The following is a 20,289-nucleotide window of genomic DNA, read 5'->3' on the forward strand; positions in this document are numbered from 1 at the left end:
CTAGCAAATGTGGATGTTCACCTAAAGCAGGTACTTTGGAACTTTCTCCACAGGAACCCACAGTAAAAAAAAAACAAAAGTTTTACCTGAGCATTTTTAACATTCAGTTTCACATACATGTCATAAAACTAAAGTTTCATTAAATGATCCTCAGTATTCCATTCCATCACAAAAAAGCACCCTCTTTTTGCAGACAGGGAAAAGCCCAACATGGACAGAATAAACCAAAATATACTTCTATTCCTCCAGCTTGTACCCAATACTCCTTTCCCCACCACTGAAACCCACTGACACCTTGGAAAGACTAAAAATCAGCGGGACGAGGGGAGCAACACAAGGCAAAATTCAGTTCAGCTTGGTGGTTTCCTCTTTATTGATGTGCCTCCTACCTTTCCCCCCACAATTTCAGTCCCTTCCAACTACCCCCAAAAAAGAAGGTAGTGAAAGGAAGGGATTGCTGGGGTTCTGAGCCCCTTGGGCAGTCAGAAAGGGAACAGAAACCAAAACAATCACTGGATGTGAAGAGACTGACAATCAAGAAGTCTAAAGCAGGATGGGAAAGGCGGGCAGAGAAAGGGGAAGAAAGGAGAAAGGAGAGGTACAAGATGCCAACTCCACCATTACCCCTCCGAAGAGAGGCTGGAGAGAAAACTTCAAACATTAAGAAGTGCCCGTCCTGAATAAGGGAGGTGGTGTTTGAGCTTGAAGGAGGAGGAGGTCAAGAAAAGGGGGCCACCTCTCTCTTTGTAGAATGAGACCCCCCTCCAGCTCAGGGACAGCAGCTTCACAGACCGTAGACACTCTCGTCACTGTAGGCAATGTAGAGAAAGAAGTCTTCTTCATGGTGTTCCTGGGATGAAGGCAGAAAACTGTTCAGCAACTGGGCTCCAGTTCCTTAAACCAACCACGACCCAGACACTTTCTTCTAGAACCAGAAACCAGTGCCCGACTCCTTCACTGACTCCAAGGCCTAGCACACGAGCAATATAATCTCTGCAGTCCTGGGCAAAAAAGGCCTCAAACTGTTTTCTGCTGCTTTGGAATGGGGAGGAAGACTGGGAAGAGTCCCGAACAGTTTCTCTAGTTCACTGTTCTCTTTCCTTCTCTCTACTCCTACTGTTCTGTCCCAACCCCCAAACCACGGCTATTATGAAATGTTAAGGCAAGCGAGGAAGCTAGTCCAAAATACTGATGTAACAACACTTTCTTCCCCTCACGCTCTTCCAAGATTCCTCTCCAAAGCCTCCACCACTTCCCGGTCACCATACCTGGTAGAGCTGACCCATTGTGGCACTGGTGGGTGGAATGACATTGTTGACAAAGAAAAACAAGGCATCCTCAGCTCGGAGATGAATTCGCTTCCGGATCAAGAAGTAGAACTGACCAACTGCAAAAGATACAAGGTGCAAGAAAGTCACAGAGGTCAAAAATGCCCTCAAAAGAACAGCTGCTAGGTGGAGCCTTCTCCCGCAGAGACTGCACTCCCACCCACGGGAAGCAAGCCTGAGCCTTGGGTCAGGTTCCCACCTGTGAGATCAGAAGGCACCAGGTATTTCTTTTTGTCCAGGTCTCCTATCCGAGCTTTGGGAGCCTTTTCTACTATCACCTGATAAAGAGACGAAAATTAGCAGACAGAAGGAATGCAGCGCCAAAGCTGCACCTGTCAGGAACTCAAGTAACAATATTCCTAGTACCTAAATCTACCCCAGACTCATCTCTTTGTCTTTGTACACGCGGTGCAGCACTGAGTCCCAGAGATCCTGACCTCACTGACTGGAGCTCATTTAAATATCCAGGATCCATCCACCGAATAGGGCGTCACCATAAACAACTATCTTAATCAGACGGAGATGACTTGTCTGGGTCCACTAGTGATTCAATCTCGCAACCTTAGCTAGTTGGGGGTATGGCCATTTGAGGCTCAGGCTGTCAAACTCTCTAAGGCCTCCACTCACACAAATGCTAAGGTTTCTCTCTCCTGTCCACATCCCTCTCAACCCCACGTCCACCACTACCCCACTCCTTTCATCTTCGGTCCCAAGGACAGCAGTTTCAGGCTCGCTCCCAACCCCAACACAGCCAGCAGCCTGATCCCTGCGCTGCCCGTCCCAGATCCAAGGCCAGGCTGTGGCGTCAGCGTAAGCGTCCCGCGCCCTCGGCCCTGGCTTCTGTCCTCACCGGCACCCGGTCCGGGTATTTCTTTCGGATTTTCTCGCCCTCAGAGCGGCGCTTCTCGAACGGATGCTCTTCTTTGTACACGAACTTCATCCTCCCGGGAACCGGGCTGGACCGGGCTGGGCTGAGGGAACCCGGGGGGGCCGGGACGGGGGGCGGCGGCGACGGCGGCGACGCGCGGGCGGATTCAGCGGAGCGATCCACGAATTTGCGCCACTTCCCTATTCACCAACCCCGCCCCCGACTATCGGGGACGGCCCCCCCACTAAGATACGCCACTACCTCAGCGGTGCTAACGCTGCTAGCGTAGCACCACCCACTGACCGGCCCCCTCACGCCATTAGCGTAATCGCTTTGGAATCAATTTGTGGGCTACGCAGGCGACGTAGCAAAGACGGTTGGCTTTTGGTCATGGAAAATAACTAAATCTGTTCCCCAACCTTCCCCTCAACGAAGCTGGGGCTGAAGAGGAGTAAGATATGGTAATCATCATACGGGACTTGCTTCTCCAAGTTCCTTTCGGAAACAACGTAGAGGAACAGCAGAGACAATTACAAGGTTAGCTATTCACGAACCGTATTGCTACGCTGAAGGCGGCCGTTGACACCAAAACAAAGTAGTACCCAAGTGGCGGAGATGAACTCCAGAAGTAAGAGGTCAAAAAGAAAACAGATGTTTGGAGAGATGTACAGAACGCTTAAGTGCCAAGAATGAGTAGACCAATAGGGACTGGAGAGGAGGTTGGAGGGGTAGGGACTACGCCAGCGCGGAGGAACACCGCACGGTTTGAGTGAAATCATGTGATCTCAAAGAGGGCGGAGCGTCACGTGGCGGGTGCGCGAAGTAGGGCCGGCTTGGGAGGGCGCCGGGGAGGCGGGGCCGGCTGGGCGACGGCGGCGAGTGGGGACCTACGCCTCCCCGGACTGCGGAGGTCGGGGCGCCAGCCGCCTGGGGCCAGCGCCCGCTTAGCCTGTCCACGTCAGTACCCCGGACGAAGCCCGACGTTTCTCCAGCTCTACGCCCTTTGGCCGTCCAGGTTTCTCCTTACTTGCTTTCTAGCCTGCTGCTCCGAAGGTATCTTTCCACTCCCCACCAGCGCGCACATCCTCGGCCCTTCCCGCCAAAGCATCTGGTGGCCACATTCATTATTGTATCCCCATACTCAACACCACCTTTCCCCCTGCCCCTTGAGTCCAACAGCAGTCTCTTCCCTCTCTGCTCGGGGGACAGGGTGCATGTAAACAAAGTTCCCTCCCTTCACTTCCCAAAACCCCAGAGAAGGACCTAGGGCCGTTTTGGTTTCAAAGTTATAATGCATGGTTTAAAAGAGAAGAAAGGAAAAAAAGACACAAAGCTGGTTACAGGTCTGAGGGAGTCTAAGGAGAGAAAAATAGAAGGAGAGGAAAGGGGGGACAAATTTAGGGAAAATCCAGTGGCCCAAAATCCCAGTATCCCACCCACAGCCCAGCCCTTGGAGCAGGAGTGAAGAATTAGATCAGTTTTGTACAAGAGTTTTAAAAAAAAATCCAATCACAACAAAGCTGACTTGGCTTCTCTTTGAGCCTCCTGGATCACCGTATGTCTGTCACTCTGGCCAGTCCTGCCTCTTCACACACACTGATTCGGTCTCCTAGGCTTCCGCCTGTATCCCAGTCTGGGGTTTCCAAGGAGTGTGAACACGAAGTTAAGAGTGAGGCTGCTTCAGAGCCCCCGGCCCATGTGTCCATCCAGACTCCAAGTGGAGTGTAGGGCTCCCAGGGCAGAGAGGGGTGAGAGGGGCAGACCCTGCCCAGGCAGTCCTCACATTGGACAGGGCATCAGACGGCATCCCAAGGGCTCGTCCTCCCTTTCCCCCCCACCCCAACTCAGGTGGAGGGGGAGCAGCTGTCACCAGAGCCGATGTTGGTGAAGGTTTCGGCTCAGCACGGAACGAACATCAGCGGTGAACCTGGGGTGACAATAACTTGCATTGGTAGAGTACCTTATAGTTGATACCCTCACAACACTCATGTAAGGCGGCATCACTGGAGATGTGGGACCTAAATTATCACCATATTCATGATTACATAGGTTCAATTTGCCCACAGCCTACCCGCTAAAGTGATGAGCTTTTAAGTAAGACCACCTGGTTCCAAATGTTAAATTCTTAAGGGAAGAGAATTAAAACAGGACAAACGTTTTTTATTCCCTCTGAGGATCCCCCACCTCCTCCTTTCTTCAGATATCCAAGTGTCCAGAGCCCACTTCCCTTACCTGAGGGCATCCAGCATCGGGAGCAGGTTGAGAAGGGCTGTGTCGCTGGGGTCACTGAACCACGATTTGATGGGGATGGCATTGTCTAGGGTGGGTGAAAATGCAGATGAGGAGAAACAGAATTCAAGAGACTGGGTGTTTTTACCTTCTTGGAGGGAAGGAGGAATTATTATTAAAAACATATACTTCCCACTACTGGAAGTCAACAACCTAAGTAAAACTTTCCTGATTTATGCTCCAATATTAAGTTTTAATCACCAGGTCTCATACTTATTGATGCTTCTAGTCAAACTAACTGCCATTGTGCCTCACTTGAAACACACTTGGCCAGGCGCAGTGGCTCACAGCTGTTAAACCAACACTTTGAGAGGCCGAGGTGGGAGGATCACTTGAGCTCAGGAGTTTGAGTCCAGCCTGGGCAACACAATGAGATCCCTTCTCTACTAAAAATCAAAAAATTGGCCAGGGGCGGTGGCTTAGGCCTGTAATCTCAGCACTTTGGGAGGCCAAGGCGGGCGAATCACAAGGTCAGGAGTTCAAGACCAGCCTGGCCAACATGGTGAAACTCCGTTGCTACTAAAAATACAAAAAATTAGCTGTGCGTGGTGGCAGGTGCCTGTAGTCCCAGCTACGTGGGAGGCTGAGGCAGGAGAATCGCTTGAACCTGGGAGTCGGAGGTTGCAGTAAGCCGAGATCACGCCACTGCATTCCAGCCCAGGCGACAGTGTGAGACTCCATCTCATAAATAAATAAATAAATAAAGCTGGGCATGGTGGTGCACGCCTATAGTTCCAACTACTGCAGAAACTGAGGCAAAAGGATCACTTGAGCCTGGGAGATTGAGGCTGCAGTGAGCTATGATCATGACGCTGCACTGCAGCCTGGCCAACACAGTGAGACCCTATCTCAAAAATAAAAAAATTTATTTAATTTTTTTTTTTGAGATGGAGTCTCGCTCTGTCACCCAGGCTGGAGTGCAATGGTGCGATCTCAGCTCACTGCAACCTCCGCCTCCCGGGTGCAAGCAATTCTCCTGCCTCAGCCTCCCGAGTAGCTGGGATTATAGGCACATGCCACCACGCCTGGCTAGTTTTTTCTATTTTTAGTAGAGACGGGGTTTCACCATGTTTGTCACACTGGTCTTGAACTTCTGACCTGGTGATCCACCTGCCTTGGCTTCCCAAAGTGCTGGGATTACGGGCATGAGCCACGGTGCCTGGCCAAAAATAAATTTTAAAAAAGAAAAAAATGATATAAGAAATCTGACTTATGAAATGGACATATATGGTATCTCACTTGAAACAGAAAAGTAACTTGCATTTGGACTTTTCGCAAACTAGGGATGATCTAGGCAATCCAAGCTCTCAAGGACCAAAGCCCAGGTCTCCTGGAAAAATACCTTCTCAGAACCATGTTCTGGTCCTGCCAGCCTTACCACCTTCCCCCGTACCTGGATGGCTCCTGTAAGCCCCTGGGGAGTTATCCAGGATCACAATGCTGGAGAGGTCACTGTGGACCACAGAGAGGTCCTTGATGTAGCTGCCCAACTCCAAAGTGCAGTGCTGGAAGGCAGGGGATTATGTAGTAGGCCTCTCTCCAGGATTCTTTCCTCAAACCCAGATCCCTCCCTGGTGGCCTCCCTCCCAAGTCACACTCTTAGACTGGGATTCTAGCTTACCTGTCTGTAGTATCTCCTCTTAAGAATGCTTCTGCTGTTGTCCAGTTTATCTGCCACAGCAGAGCCATAGATCTCCATGCTTGCTGTAAACACCACCAGCTCGTACCACTGGCTCACCTGAAATAGATTGGGGGAGAGGGCGATGCCATACAAGGTGATGATTCCTTTAGACATAGTTATCTTTCAGAAGGGCAACAGCATAGTCCTTCAGGCCTTCCATCAACATCAAATGTCTCGGAGGACATGAAATTCTGAACCCCCAGCCCAAACCTCCAAACTCAGTGTTAGGCATCCTACACTCTTAAGATTCAGAAATGCAAGCAAAAGAGAAAGATGCTGGCAGAAAAGAATTACATCAGCACAACAGATGAACCCCAAGTACTGAAAGCCACTTCCCCACCATTCTACATCCTCGCCTCTCAAAAACTGCTCTTACCCATTTCTCCTCAGCCCTTCCTCCAAATCCTCCGAATCCCCAGAGCCCTAAAACCACCCCTTCATTACAGAGCTCCCTTTAGCTCTCCAAAACTCACCACTTCCAGGAAGAAATCCACATGGGGCCTCTTATGTACAAAAAACCGGACAGGATGTTTGTCTATTACCACCTGTAGAAGAACAGATGGGCTGGGGGAAGTCATGACCACCACAACCCAGGCCTAGAAAATGCCCCACCCACCTGCTTCCCTCCTCCAGGCTGACACTGGTACCAGTGGATGGAGACAGATGCTCTGGGACTGGGAAAGGGAGTCCAGGTCTGGGCAGAGGAACAGATGGAACCATTTCATCACTCCCCACCACCACACACCTTGAGGATGAAGTCAGGAGGCGTACCAGGCCGGACTGTGGGCCTCAGGACCCCATCATGGTGGGAGTGAATAAGTGTCTCATCCAGATCCAGCACCAGGATCTTCCTCTTCACCTGGGCTGAACCACAGTGGGGAAGAATAATATTGACCAACCTCTGGCCCAAAGCTGGCCCCTACTTCACCCTAAAGGAGGCTTCCCACCACATACTTACCTAGCCGATTCCGGGACACAGGAGATAAGGGGAGGATATCATATCGAACAGTTTGGTACTGAATTACCTACAAATAGCACAAAAGAGTATTGAAATCCTTTATAAGGAAGTCTTCCCCAGTAACAGTAACAAGGAGCACATACTGAACATTTACCACAGGTACTGTGTATGTAATTTAGGATTGATTTTTTTTTTTTTTTTTGAGATGGAGTCTCGCTCTGTTGCCCAGGCTGGAGTGCAGTGGCGCGATCTCGGCTCACTGCAACCTCCGTCACCCGGGTTCAAGCAATTCTCCTGCCTCAGCCTCCCTAGTAGCTGGGACTACAGGTGCCCGCCACCATGCCTGGCTCATTTTTGTATTTCTAGTAGAGATGAGGTTTCACCATATTGGCCTGGCTGGTCTTGTGATCCTCCTGCCTTGTGATCCTCCTGATCTTGTGATCCTCCTGCCTTGGGCTCCCAAAGTGCTAGGATTACAGGAATGAGCCACCACGCCTGGCCTTTTTCATGTAATCCTCAAAACAACCCTAATACTACTGTTATTCCTGTTTTAAGGTTGAAACTGAGGCCACACAGCTAGGAATTATCTTGTTTCTCTCCCTAATTAAAATGAAAACTCCATGAGAATATGATTTTGTCTAGATCATGGCTGTATTCCCAGTTCCCAGAACACTATAGCAAAAGTGGTCAGTTAATATTAGTAGAATCAGCCGGGCATGGTGGCTCATGCCTGTAACCCCAGCACTTTGGGAGACCAAGGCGGGCGGATCACAAGGTCAAGAGCTGGAGACCATCCTGGCCAACATGGTGAAACCCCGTCTCTGCTAAAAATACAAAAATTAGCTCGACGTGGTGGTGCGTGCCTGTAGCTCCAGCTACTCAGGAGGCTGAGGCAGGAGAATGGCTTGAACCCGGGAGGCAGAGGTTGTAGTGAGCCGAGATCAAGCCACTGTACTCCATCCAGCCTGTTGAGAGAGAGACTCCATCTCAAAAAAAAAAAAAAAAAAAAAAATAGTAGAATCAATGAAGTGATAGAGCCAGGATTATACCAATGTAGTTCAATCCAAGAACCTGCCCTCTTTTTTCTTTCTCTTTTTTTTTTTTTTTTTTTAAGTCTCGCTCTGTTGCCCAGGCTGGAGTGCAGTGGCATGATCTCGGCTCACTGCAACCTCCACCTCCCAAGTTCAAGCAATTCTGCCTCAGCCTCGTAAGCAGCTGAGACTACAGGTGCGTGTACCACACCCGGCTAATTTTTGTATTTTTAGTAGAGATGGGGTTTCACCATATTGGCCAGGCTGGTCTCAAACTCCTGACCTCATGATCCACCTGCCTCGGCCTCCCAAAGTGTTGGGATTACAGGCGTGAACCCCCGGCCCGGCCGAACCTGCCCTCTTAACCATGATACTATCCTGCTACACTGAACAAAGAAATGACCCCCACAATGCAACCTTCACCCCAAGAATTATTTGTAGCAACTACCATCATCTCACATTGGGAACTGAGAGCCTCAGATTCCCTAGTGCACAGGGAGTAGGAGTCAGGAGGAGATTCCTGGGTCCTTAATGGGAATATAGAATAAGGGAATCCAGAGGTTGTCAGGTCAGCTAAGTTCCTCTGGCTAGAAGCCACCAGGCCTATTTTAACCAGCCACCTGTCCACTTCTGTCTCTTGTAGCCAAGTCACAAGTTCAGAGAACCTCAGCCCTCTGAACAGTCCCCTTATCCTGGTACCCAGGGCGAGGCAAAGAACACTGGAAAGCCCCTGCCAGGCTGACTGGCAGGGTTTGGAGAAGGCCAGAGTGAAGTCAGGGCCGTAAGTGAGAGGTGAATAAGGGACAAGGACGTCACCACCTCATCCTTCCAGCTCTGCTTCTCCAAGCGTTCTCTAGAGGTTCCTATTTCCTAATACGCACATCTCCCTATGCAAAGCCTGGCAATTCCCTCCTCCACACTTTTCTTCAAAGGCACAAAGCCTCTTCAGTGCATACCTAGGCCCCAAGCCACACCAGAACCAGGATCTCCCTTGTAAACCCAAAGGGCTCTGTCCTGCTAGTCAAGATCTGCCCTTCTTTTCTCCCTGGGCCATGATGAGGTCCGAAACAGCTCCGGTGTCCAGCCTTGCTATCTCGGGTTGCATATGCTGGGCATGTAGGGAATGCTCCAAGCATCTGCCAGAAAGGGGGTGGGGAAAGAAACCAGATTGGAAGGGAAGGGAGGACAAAAGACTGTGGGGTCAGTGCTGCCCAAAGGAGAGCAATTTTGGAAGTAACCTGTGGATGAGCTGAAGCACCACTCCCCATACCCAGAAAACTGATGTGTTAGAGCGAGAACGTCAGAGAAGATGGCAGTCAACCCATAAAGAAAACCCCAAGAGGCCAGGCGCAGTGGCTCAATCCCAGCACTTTGGGAAGCTAAGGCGGGCAGATCACTTGAGGTCAGGAGTTTGAGACCAGCCTGGCCAACATGGTGAAAACCCATCTCTACTAAAATTACAAGAATTAGCCAGGTGTGGTGGTGGGTGCCTGTAATTCCAGCTATTCAAGAGGCTGAAGCAGGAGAATCGCTTGAACCCAGGAGGTGGAGGTTGCAGTGAGCCGAGATCGCGCCACTGCACTCCAGCCTGGGCGACAGAGCAAGACTGTCTCAGAAAAGAAAAGAAAATCTCAGGAGAGAGCCCCACATATATCCCAGCATCTCTGACTCTAAATTTTTCTTGGCTCCTAGCTCGTCTCTGGGCCACAACCTAGAGCCACAACCATCCTGTACTGTTCGCGCCCTGAATCAGGAAGTGGAAGCAGACTGGTAAAGTAGAGAATGAATCCAAGATCAGACCCATTCTCCCAAATCAGTTAAGTCAACCACCACTACCACTGAGGGCTTTCTGGAAATTCCCTGGACCCCAGGTCACCCCAACCTGGGTTTATTCTTTCAAACTGTATTGAGGTATGCTAAGGGATACAGACCAGAGTACAGACCCAGAACCTTTGTCTCTGCTTACTAAATTCTCCCCAGACTCCTTCCGAGGATTCTCCCTGGTGGTGGTGAGACCACAAGAGCACATTCATTTAAAAGTGCTGTTAGCTGAAGGAGCTCTGACCTTGGAGAAAAGCTAAGGAGGAGGGGACCCAGAGATGCTTGGGTCCATCCAGACAGTATCCCTCAGAATGCTAGGCTCTCCTGGACAAGCAAACATGTCCTCAGATTCAAGCCTTACAACTGACCAGCGCTGTCCTCTGACAGGGACACCCAAACTTTAATGGTGGGCACAGCACCCACCTTGAACTTCCTCCCACAATTAAAGAGGACCATCATAAAAGTATCTGCTTTAGTCCTCTAGAAATCCAGATACCTACACTCACACTATGAAATACATTTTCAGTCTTTTTGGAAGAGTTCCCTTAATGGGAACCTCAGGGGTTTCTCCTTCACACCCAGGGCCAAGTTCCAGTCCTTGTTTGTAACAAGCCCTCCCACCCACCTCCACCCTTGACACACAAGTCTGTCTGTCCCTTGTTATGGGACCAAACACCGAGGTTCCAAATAGGGTCTTTCACAAGCCCACATCAACAGATCTGGCTGTCATCAAACAGGTGTTCCCCGCCTCTCGGTTTCTTTAGCAACAACTCCAGCTTTCTTAAAAGAGAGCCCCACCCACCACCTTAGCCCCCAAGAGTTACCAAATCCTGACCCATCTAGCCCCATCAAAACCCCCAAGGGCTAGGTTCTATTACAAGGGTCTCCGTCCTCCCCAGCCCAAGCCCCGCATAGGGTGCCCAATTCTCTGGCGAGAAAAGCCCCAGTCAGGACTCCCTTCCTAGGCCCAAACAGAGGCCCGACACTCCGAAAACCCCTGACCACCACGGACAGACGTCCCCAACACCGCCAGCGCCCACCCTGGCTCACCGTGCGGATCTGCCTCCGCAAAAGGTAAATGAAGAAGCTCCAGAGCTTGGCGGCGAAGGCCACGAACGTGCGCAGCCCCAGCAGACACTGCGTCCGCATCATCCCGATGACCCCGGCACCGCCGGCCCCGGGGCCCCCGCGGCCCAGCTCCGCCAGCCCCCCGGGGGCAGCCCCCCGCCGCCGGGAGGGGGAACGGGGGCCCCGAGTGGCAGGAGAGGCTGCAGAGAGGGGCACGGAGCGGGCGGCTCAGAAAGCCACCCCTGGCGAGGGGAAAGCCCAGCGGAACGGGGAGCTGGGGGACAGGCGTGGGCAGCCCGCGGGGGCCCACATGGGCTGGGAGTGGCACCGACGGCTTCGGGGAGGTTGCGGGCCGAGACAGGTCGGGCTAGGATGGGGTCCTCCGAGACCAGGAGGGAAGGGGAAGGATAATTGGGGGAGGGGGCAGTGGGGGAGGGGGCTAGGGAAAAGGGAGGAAGGGAAAAGGGAGGGGGAGGGGAAGGGGGAAAGCGGAGAGTGGCCCGCTGCGCAGGCGCGCTAGGGGGCTGCCCGCAGGAACGGGGAGGGCGGGGGCAGTGGCGCGCAAAGGGCCGCGGCAGCGGAGAACGGCCCTGCAGAGCGAAGGAGCAGGGAAGGAGGGGGAGGGGGAGCCGAAGGGCGCGGAGCACTGGGCCGGAGCGGCCTCCCCCTCCCCAAGCTCGGGGGTCCTTTAGCCGCTGGGGAGCGGGGCTGCAGCCTCTGCAGCTGGGTTTCCCACTCTGACAGACGCCATTTTACCGCCCAAAGGACTCCCTCCTCCTGTCTTTCCCCCTCTCTTCCCCTTTGACACTGCTTCCGGTGGTGACGTGTATTCGCTTCACCGGGACTAAGTTCCCCCTGCGCGGTCTATGGGGGTAGGTATAAGGAAAGTCAGAAGCACTCCGAACGAGGCTGCAGTATTGCGCACGCGCAGAAGGTGGCCGCGGGGCGGGGCCTGAGGCGAAGCAGGCCCCGCCTCAAACTGCGTGGGCGGGGCGGAGGCCGTCACTTGTCCCCGCAGTTAGGACCCTCGCGGGGGGTTTATGGGTCCTCTTCCCCCTCCCACTGACAACTGCCCCAACTGCTCTTCCCGTCCCGGTCACAGTGAAGATGTAGAAGGGGTCGTTGTCCGTACGACTGTGCGCCAGGGCTCGGGGAGGGGCGCCCTCCTCGTGAGCGCCCCCCTGGGAATAGTGAACATAATCACCTCTCATTCCAGACTATGTTAGGTCTTAATGGTGGGAGGACGCTCGAGTGCCCCGCCCGTTTCACCCCGAGGGGGCGGGACAGTGGGTCGTGACGCTATCAGAGGGCGCCAGAGCAGGGACCGGACGCGAGTTGGGGATGTTGGACTCGCTGTTATCCTTGGGCGGCCTGGTGCTGCTTCGGGGTGAGAGCCAGCGGCACAGTGGGGTTCGGGTCTGGCTGAGGGGACGGAAGTGGAGAGGAAGGGCCATGGGTCACAGGCTAGGTGTGGAGATCGCGACGGGTTCGCGAGGGTGGTAATCCTAGCGCCCTCACACTCGATCCGTCCCTCGCTGTGCAGATTCCGTGGAGTGGGAGGGGCGCAGTCTCTTGAAGGCGCTTGTCAAGAAATCTGCACTGTGGTGAGTATCCCACGGTGTCTCCTCAGCCTACCCTGGATAGGGAACCTGTGCCCACTCTTTGACAGTCCCGCCTCATCTCTGCCTTAGTGGGGAGCAAGTGCATATCCTGGGCTGTGAAGTGAGCGAGGAAGAGTTTCGTGAAGGTTTTGACTCTGATATCAACAATCGGTAAGTACCAGTTGGAAAAGATTTGATTAAATTGGAGACGTCTATTGCTAAGGACATTTATTTATAACAAGCGCAGAACCTGGTATATAGTAGCAGTTCCTTAAATATTCATTGAAGAATTGGATATGGGTCTTTCAGGAGGCAAGACTTAGTAAGAGGAGTAATGAGGAGTGATGAGTATTTGGGGAATCCAAAGCAAAGCTCATAGAAGTTGAGAGAGAAATAGCCTGGAGATAGGGAGAACATGTGGGAAGGGTATTGCAGTAATCCATTAATCCAGGTTCGCTATTAAGGTGCATATGTACCGAGCACCAACTATAAACCCGGTGCTGTGCAAGATACTGGAGCTGGCAGTGAATGAGACAGACCTGTTCCTGGCCTAATGAATTTTAGGGAATAATGGTAGAAAGTGATAGAGACCTGGGCAGTAGAGATGGAAAGTTTAGAACACATGTAAAGGAGTTTAGTGGGTAGCATTTCCAGGATTTATTGACTAATGTGGGGGAGAAGAAAGTATTGAAATAAGGAAGTCCCTAAACCCAGCCACATGCCTGATCAGGAGACATTAAGAACCATTAGTAGGATGCTTTCTACTTCCTAGTCTGGGCAACTCAGTGAATGGTGATAGTAGTTTACATCTTATCTGTTGAGCCTCTAATTTTACATCAGCCATTGTTGTGATAGAGGTGGTGGTGTATGTTAAGATGGCATTCCATGGCCAGGTGTGGTGGTTCACGCCTTTAATCCCAGCACTTTGGGAGGCTGAGGCGGGTGGATCACCTGAGGTCGGGAGTTCGAGACCAGCCTGACCAACGTGGAGAAACCCCATCTCTACTAAAAATACATAAAATTAACTGGGCATGGTGGCACATGCCTGTAATTCCAGCTACTCGGGAGGCTGAGGCAGGAGAATCGCTTGAACCCAGGAGGCAGAGGTTGTGGTGAGCAGAGATCGTGCCATTGCATTCCAGCCCAGGCAACAAGAGCGAAACTCTGTCTCAAAAAAAAAAAAAAGAGGGCATTCCACAAGAGAACCAGAAGATAAAAAAGAGATATCTGGGGAAAAAAAAAAAAAGTTCTGCTACCTTTGCTGGTCTACCTTTCCTGAGCTGTTATTTTTTTCTGTAGTTGGTACTCCATGACTTAATTTTTTACTTTCTTTAAGCTGTTCTACAGGCAGGAACCAAGTCTCATGTCCTCTGCTTTCTCATTTTTTATCCAGAGTGATAAACTTTAGGTGCCACACTCAGGAAATATGTGATAATGGTGATAACTAACATTTATGAGGCATACACTATGTGTCAAGCACTGTGCTGAGTGCTTAGAGGTTGGCATCTCATTTCACCAATGAAGCAACTGAGTCTTAGAGATCATTTATCATTTAGCTGACCTTGGGCAACAAGTCGCAAAGCCAAGCTTGGAGGTCAGGCTGTCAGACACCAAAGTCTGTGCTCTCAATCATTGCTATCTCTCAGTAATATTCTTTCACTAATATTTAGGATATTCATGAAAATTGAGAAAACAGAGCCAAAAAGATCAGAGGATGAACTTTGTGATCCTCTGGGGGGAAGGAGCAATATTATATTGTGTCATGTTTTCCCTTTGCAGGCTGGTTTACCATGACTTCTTCAGAGACCCTCTCAACTGGTCAAAAACTGAGGAGGCCCTTCCTGGGGGGCCGCTGGGAGCCTTGAGAGCCATATGCAAGAGGACAGATCCTGGTCCTGTCACCATTGCTCTCGATTCACTCAGCTGGCTGCTGCTTCACCTTCCCTGCACCACACTCTGCCAGGCCCTGCATGCTGTGAGCCATCAGGACTCCTGTCCTGGTGAGACCCCTCCTTCATTATTTCCCCTCATATATCTCCCTCTGCCAAGGTGTGCGCCCCTTTTCCTTTCTACCCTAGAAGAAACATCTGGGTTCTCCAGTCAGACCTTTTTTCATTTTTTTGAACTTTTTGTCTGGTTTTTTTTTTTTTTACTTCCCCTTAATGCCATCTACCATTTGCTTTTTTTCCTCCAAGTTATTTTTTTACTCATTTGTTTCACTCATTCATTTATTTAACAAATCAATAGTAAATACATATAATATGTCAGGTACAATTCTAGATAATGGCAAAATACAGACTGACTGTAGCTGGGTCCTTGCCTTCCAGGAGCTCGAAGTCCCATAAAAGATGGAGATAAGTAAACAGGCAGTTACAAGATGGTCTGATAAAGGCCATGATGATATAGGACATGCACAGGGTACCTTAAAGAAGGGCCCTCTCGGCTGGGCGCGGTGGCTCACACCTGTAATCCCAGCACTTTGGGAGGCCGAGGTGGGCAGATCACAAGGTCAGGAGATCAAGACCATCCTGGCTAACACGGTGCAACCCCATCTCTACTAAAAATACAAAAAAAATTAGCTGGGCCTGGTGGCGGGCGACTGTAGTCCCAGCTACTTGGGAGGCTGAGGCAGGAGAATGGCATGAACCTGGGAGGCGGAACTTTCAGTGAGCCGAGATCGCGCCACTGCACTCCAGCCTGGGTGATACAGCGAGAGTCCGTGTCAAAAAATAAAGGCACTTTTGAAGAGCAAGCGGTCAGCCAGGCAGATTTGGCCGGGCAGGGGCACTGGGACTAGCCCTGAAGTGCACTGTGGGTACTCGAATGGACTTAGGAATCAGACGCTCAGCTTTGTATTAAGGTGCTTGACTTTCACTTGCTTCACTTTCCGCTGTATATGGGGGAAGGTACAAGGGAAGTATTAGGATAAACCACTATATTGCCATTTCTTAGATCAAAAATTGTTAAATATTGGCTGGGCACGGTGGCTCACACCTGTAATCCCAGCACTTTGGGAGGCCAAGGTAGGTGGATCAGCTGAGGTCAGGAGTTGGAGACCAGCCTGGCCAACATGGTAAAACCCTGTCTCTACTAAAAATACAAAAAATTAGCTGGGTGTGGTGGCGCACTTTTGTAATCCCAGCTACTCGGGAGGCTGAGGCAGGAGAATCACTTGAACCCAGGAGGCAGAGGTTGCAGTGACCTGAGATCACACCACTGTACTTCAGCCTGGGTGACAGAGAAATACTTCATCTCAAAAAATAAAAACTAAAAACAGTCCAGGCGTGGTGGCTCACGCCTGTAATCCCAGCACTTTGGGAGGCCGAGACAGGTGGATCATGAGGTCAAGAGTTCAAGACAAGCCTGGCCAAGATGCTGAAACCCCATCTCTACTAAAAATGCAAAACTTCGCCAGGCGTGGTGGCACACGCCTGTAGTCCAGCTACTCGGGAGACTGAGGCAGAATTGCTGAACCCGGGTGGCAGAGGTTGCAGTGAGCCAAGATTGTGCCACTGCACTCTAGCCTGGGTGACAGCAAGACTCCGTCTCAAAAAAAAAAGAAAAAAATTGTTAAATGTCAGTGATTTCATACGGTTTAACCTAAAAATGCTGACCTTTGTAAGGATTCAAACATTGTGTTAAAGCGTTTAGCATAGTGCCTGACACTCTCTAAAGGCACTGACTGAGATCTTGGGAAGTTCCAGAAACTACAAGTACTTCCGTGTGTAAGAGATGAGGCTAGAAAGTAAGTGGACACCACCTGCTAGAAGTGTTCATTCCATCCTGAAGGCGGAGGAGCTGCTGAAGGATAGAAGTTAGAGCGGTGCCTTGATCAGCTTTACACGGGGATGATAGAGGAGATTAAGGTGTGGGCTGGAGGAGGCTCAGAGCACAGTAGTGAGATTGGCCAAGGGAAGTCAGGATTTTGGCAGCACTGTGATGGAATTGTGGGGCTCTCTCCTTTTCTCTTCACTGTTTGCTCCCAGGCCACCAACCTGAATGCTCCCTACTATCCTACATGTCTTGTCCGTCTCTAGGTGACAGCTCCCCGGTGGGAAAAGTGAGTGTGCTGGGCTTGCTACATGAAGAGCTTCACGGACCAGGCCCTGTGGGAGCTCTCAGCAGCCTTGCGCAGACTGAGGTGACCCTGGGCGGTACAAAGGGCCAGGCCTCGGCCCACATCCTGTGTCGGAGGCCCCGACAGCGCCCAACTGACCAGGTCAGAAGAACCAACAGGGAAGGACTGGAAATTGGGGGCAGAGAAAGGAGTGGCACGATGGGAAGAACAATGAAAATGCTGATATTTCAAGGAGACTTTAAAAACAAACTTTTTTTAGAGATGGGGTTTCACTGTGTTGGTCAGGGTGGTCTCAAACTCCTGGGCTCAAGTGATCCTCCCACCTCAGCCTCCAAAGTGCTAGGATTACAGATGTGAGTGAGTGTGCCCGGCCCTCAGGGAGACCTTTTTTAAAAAAAAGCTGATTGGGTATCTCTCTGTGTTTTCCATCACTTACCTCATTTAATCTTCTCAGCTATGGTGTAAGGTAGATTATTTTATTATCACAGTTCTTCAGGTGGGAAAGCCAGTACAGGGAGGGGTTTTTTTTCCTTGTTTCTTTTTTTTTTTTGGACAAGGTCTCACTCTGTGGCCCGGGCTGGTGTGCTGTAGTGCAATCATAGCTCACGGCAGCTTTGACCTCCCATGCTCAAGTGATCCTCCTGCCTCAGCCTCTGGTGTAGCTGGAGCTGGGAACACAGGCACGTAGCACCACAGCCAGCCAGCTTGTTAGTTTTTTATATAGGTGGGATCTCACCCTGTTGCCCAGGCTGGTCTTGAATTACTGGGGTCAAGCCATCCTCTGGCCTTGGTCTCCCAAAGTGCTGGGATTACAGGTGTGAGCCACGGCACGCGGCCCAGGGAGGTTTAAATTTAAGTCACTTACCAAGATTATAAAGTGTAAGTGGGGCCCAGGCAAGGTGGCTCACGCCCGTAATCCCAGCACTTTGGGGGGCCAAGGTAGGCAGATTGCGTGAGGTCAGGAGTTTGAGACCAATCTGGCCAACATGGTGAAATCCCATCTATACTAAAAATACAAAAATTAGCCGGGCATGGTGCGCACACCTGTAGTCCCAGCTACTCTGGAGGCTAAGGCAAGAGAATCGCTTGAACCCGGGAGGCAGAGGCTGCAGTGAGCCAAGATCATGCCGCTGCACTCCAGCCTGGGCAACAGAGTGAGACTCCTCAAAAAAAAAAAAAAAAAAAAAATGTAAGTGGGGCTGGGCAAGGTGGCTCACACCTGTAATCCCAGCACTTTGGGAAGCAGAGGTGGGCAGATCACCTGAGGTCAGGAGTTCAAGACCAACCTGGCCAACATGATGAAACCCCGTCTCTACTAAAAATACAAAAATTAGCTGGGCATAGTGGTGGGTGCCTGTAGTCCCAGCTACTCGGGAGGCTGAGGCGGGAGAATCACTTGAACCTGGGAGGCGGAGGTGGAGGTGAGCCAGGAACATGCCACTGCACTCCAGCCTAGGCAACAGAGTGAGACTCTGTCTCAAAAAAAGAGTAAGTGGGGCTGCTCTGCCTAAGGAGTAGCCATCCTTTTATTCCTTTACTTCCTTAATAAACTTGCTTTCACTTTTGAAAATAAAATAGAGGCTGGGCACAGTGGCTTACACCTGTAATCCCCACATTTTGGGAGGCCGAGGTGGGCAGATCACCTGAGATTAGTGGTTCGAGACCAGCCTGGCCAACACAGAGAAACCCCATCTCTACTAAAAATTCAAAAGTTAGCTGGGCGTGGTAGTACGCGCCTGTAATCCCAGCTACTCGAGAGGCTGAGGCAGGAGAATCACTTGAACCTGGGAGGTGGAGGTTGCAGTGAGCCAAGATCACGCCACTGTACTCCAGCCTGGGCAACAAAGCCAGACCCTGTCTCAAAAAAAAATTAAAAGTTGAGGGCAGGGGCTGAAAGCAGTGAAATAGGTGATTGGGGGCTGAGGATGTGAGGTCCTAGAGTCTCTCTAGTTTCTTCAGTAAGATGAAAAAAACTCTTTTCTTTTTTCTCTCCAGACTCAGTGGTTCTCCATACTTCCAGACTTCAGCCTGGATCTCCAAGAGGGACCCTCTGTAGAGTCCCAGCCCTGCTCCGATCCTCATATACCCCCGGTATCTAAGAATGCCAGGGCCAGAACAAGGAAATGTAGTTTAGGGTCTGGTCAAAGGGGAGAGCATAAAAGCTGCAGAGGTTGGGGGTGGGGTCAGGGATTCTAGGGATGGAGCAGAGTGGCAGCATCCTTTGTACCTACAGGTGGATCCCACAACTCATTTGACCTTTAACCTTCACCTGTCCAAGAAAGAGAGAGAAGCCAGAGATAGCCTGATCCTGCCCTTCCAGTTCAGCTCTGAAAAGTAAGGTTGGGACCTGGGTACGTGGATCCCTGAGTAGAGCCCAGCATCTGGGCCACGGAGAGGTGGGGCAACAGCAGGTTATTGATTAACCTGACTTTATAGGGGCTGAAGTCCACCTCCAGAGACAAGTCCAAGTTCTTGATCCACCCATTCCCCCTACAATGGCCGAGGGCCTTTATGTCTCTTTTCTCTCCCTTAGACCCTTGGGTCACAGCTCCAGTTGTCCCCAGAGCACCCTGGGCCTGGGCTGAGCCAGACCAGACCCTTGGGAGGTGGCCCTATCCCTAGGCAGTGGTGCTAGGAGGACAGAAGGCTATATGGGCGTGGCAAAGGCTGGTTAACAAGGGCTTAGTGCATGCCTGCTGTTCTGTGCCCAGTGTGTGGGTGGATGAAGCAAGACTACAAGATCCTTGCCCCCAAGCTGCTAGGAACTTACGGTTTTATTAGGAGAGCTGTACAAGGGTATCTATTCCAGTACCAAATGGTGCTTCAGCTCTAACATGGAGGTGAGAGAAAGGGACTTGGACCAAGAAAATGACATGGAGGCCTAACAGGTTGCCTGAATGAGAGTCACAGTCACCTGGAAGAAAGTATCCAGACCCAACCTGTCAGCTACCCTCACCAGCACCAAATCTTCCCTTCTCAGACAGCAGGCTCTCCTGCGGCCTAGGCCAGGCCAGGCTACCAGCCACATCTTCTATGAGCCAGATGCTTATGATGACCTGGACCAAGAAGACCCAGATGACGACCTAGATATTTGACTGGTCAGATTTGATTAGATTGTAATTGGAGGGGGCACAGGAAGACTTTGGGCCCAGAACCATCTTTCTCTTGTTTGTGTTAGCCTTACCCTGTCCCTACCCCACCTTGGTTCCCCTTGTCTATGGATCCCTGCTCTGTGAGGCAGGAAGCAGCGTCTCATCAGGACAGAAGGTAGGATGAAGACATGGGATAATGTGAGAGTAGAACATCCCTGTACCTAATAAAATCTTTATTTTTTTATTAAAAAAGAAATACTTTGGTAGCTATTTAAATAAGGGGGTTGGGAATGGATGTCAAGATACAAGCACCTGCATCTTTTAGTCTATTGTCAATGGAGTCTGGGGGCCAGGAATGGTGTGCAGGCCACTGGGGCGCTAAGTGTTCTGAACTGAAGTAGGTGCAGTAAGGTTCCAAGCTCCCTGCGAGGATCCAGACGGGAGGAAAGCAGAGGCCCTGAAGGGAAAAAAGCC

The 20,289-nt window shown here is 51.0% G+C and overlaps 3 protein-coding genes across 6 annotated transcripts; 1 reads left to right on the top strand and 2 right to left on the bottom strand.

Moving 5' to 3' along the window:
• Positions 1-355: 355 nt before the first annotated feature.
• GABARAP (GABA type A receptor-associated protein) lies at positions 356-2,318 on the bottom strand. Its single transcript, NM_001261029.1, has 4 exons — positions 2,179-2,318; positions 1,528-1,606; positions 1,269-1,387; positions 356-850 (listed from the first exon to the last, which is right to left on the bottom strand). Exons 1-4 carry the CDS (start codon positions 2,266-2,268, stop codon positions 785-787), a joined length of 354 nt encoding a protein of 117 aa, NP_001247958.1. The 5' UTR covers positions 2,269-2,318; the 3' UTR covers positions 356-784.
• Positions 2,319-3,468: 1,150 nt separating this feature from the next.
• Positions 3,469-11,812, bottom strand: CTDNEP1 (CTD nuclear envelope phosphatase 1). 2 transcript variants are annotated; one of them, XM_015118441.3, is made up of 8 exons: positions 11,027-11,812; positions 7,125-7,191; positions 6,912-7,030; positions 6,640-6,711; positions 6,107-6,223; positions 5,879-5,990; positions 4,429-4,513; positions 3,469-4,123 (listed from the first exon to the last, which is right to left on the bottom strand). In XM_015118441.3, the coding sequence occupies exons 1-8, from the start codon at positions 11,126-11,128 to the stop codon at positions 4,063-4,065; spliced, it is 735 nt and encodes a 244-aa protein (XP_014973927.1). In that variant the 5' UTR covers positions 11,129-11,812; the 3' UTR covers positions 3,469-4,062. The 2 variants fall into 2 exon arrangements, with proteins under 2 accessions (XP_014973927.1, XP_014973929.1); XM_015118443.3 differs by lacking the exon at positions 5,879-5,990.
• A 533-nt stretch (positions 11,813-12,345) lies between these two features.
• ELP5 (elongator acetyltransferase complex subunit 5) lies at positions 12,346-20,071 on the top strand. Of its 3 annotated transcripts, none has more exons than XM_077970162.1 (8): positions 12,346-12,431; positions 12,588-12,648; positions 12,736-12,816; positions 14,425-14,645; positions 16,683-16,864; positions 18,719-18,814; positions 18,939-19,057; positions 19,704-20,071. In XM_077970162.1, the coding sequence occupies exons 1-8, from the start codon at positions 12,386-12,388 to the stop codon at positions 19,816-19,818; spliced, it is 921 nt and encodes a 306-aa protein (XP_077826288.1). In that variant the 5' UTR covers positions 12,346-12,385; the 3' UTR covers positions 19,819-20,071. The 3 variants fall into 3 exon arrangements, with proteins under 3 accessions (XP_077826288.1, XP_014973925.1, XP_028691789.1); XM_015118439.3 differs by having other exon boundaries at positions 18,957-19,057; XM_028835956.2 differs by lacking the exon at positions 12,736-12,816 and having other exon boundaries at positions 18,957-19,057.
• Positions 20,072-20,289: the final 218 nt, after the last annotated feature.

This window comes from Macaca mulatta, chromosome 16 (assembly GCF_049350105.2).
Source record: "Macaca mulatta isolate MMU2019108-1 chromosome 16, T2T-MMU8v2.0, whole genome shotgun sequence".
In the NCBI taxonomy this organism is placed as follows: domain Eukaryota; kingdom Metazoa; phylum Chordata; class Mammalia; order Primates; family Cercopithecidae; genus Macaca; species Macaca mulatta.

Excerpts from the sequence above, each read along its gene's own strand:
- GABARAP (NM_001261029.1), bottom strand. The coding sequence starts at position 2,268 with ATGAAGTTCGTGTACAAAGAAGAGCATCCGTTCGAGAAGCGCCGCTCT. Across the intron at positions 1,388-1,527 it reads GGTGCCTTCTGATCTCACAG|TTGGTCAGTTCTACTTCTTG; the intron begins GTGGGAACCTGA and ends TATCTTTTGCAG. Across the intron at positions 851-1,268 it reads CAATGGGTCAGCTCTACCAG|GAACACCATGAAGAAGACTT; the intron begins GTATGGTGACCG and ends CCTTCATCCCAG.
- CTDNEP1 (XM_015118441.3), bottom strand. The coding sequence starts at position 11,128 with ATGATGCGGACGCAGTGTCTGCTGGGGCTGCGCACGTTCGTGGCCTTC. Across the intron at positions 7,192-11,026 it reads TGCGGAGGCAGATCCGCACG|GTAATTCAGTACCAAACTGT; the intron begins GTGAGCCAGGGT and ends TGCTATTTGTAG. Across the intron at positions 6,224-6,639 it reads TGGATTTCTTCCTGGAAGTG|GTGAGCCAGTGGTACGAGCT; the intron begins GTGAGTTTTGGA and ends AATCTATTTCAG.
- ELP5 (XM_077970162.1), top strand. The coding sequence starts at position 12,386 with ATGTTGGACTCGCTGTTATCCTTGGGCGGCCTGGTGCTGCTTCGGG. Across the intron at positions 12,817-14,424 it reads GACTCTGATATCAACAATCG|GCTGGTTTACCATGACTTCT; the intron begins GTAAGTACCAGT and ends TTCCCTTTGCAG. Across the intron at positions 14,646-16,682 it reads CCATCAGGACTCCTGTCCTG|GTGACAGCTCCCCGGTGGGA; the intron begins GTGAGACCCCTC and ends GTCCGTCTCTAG.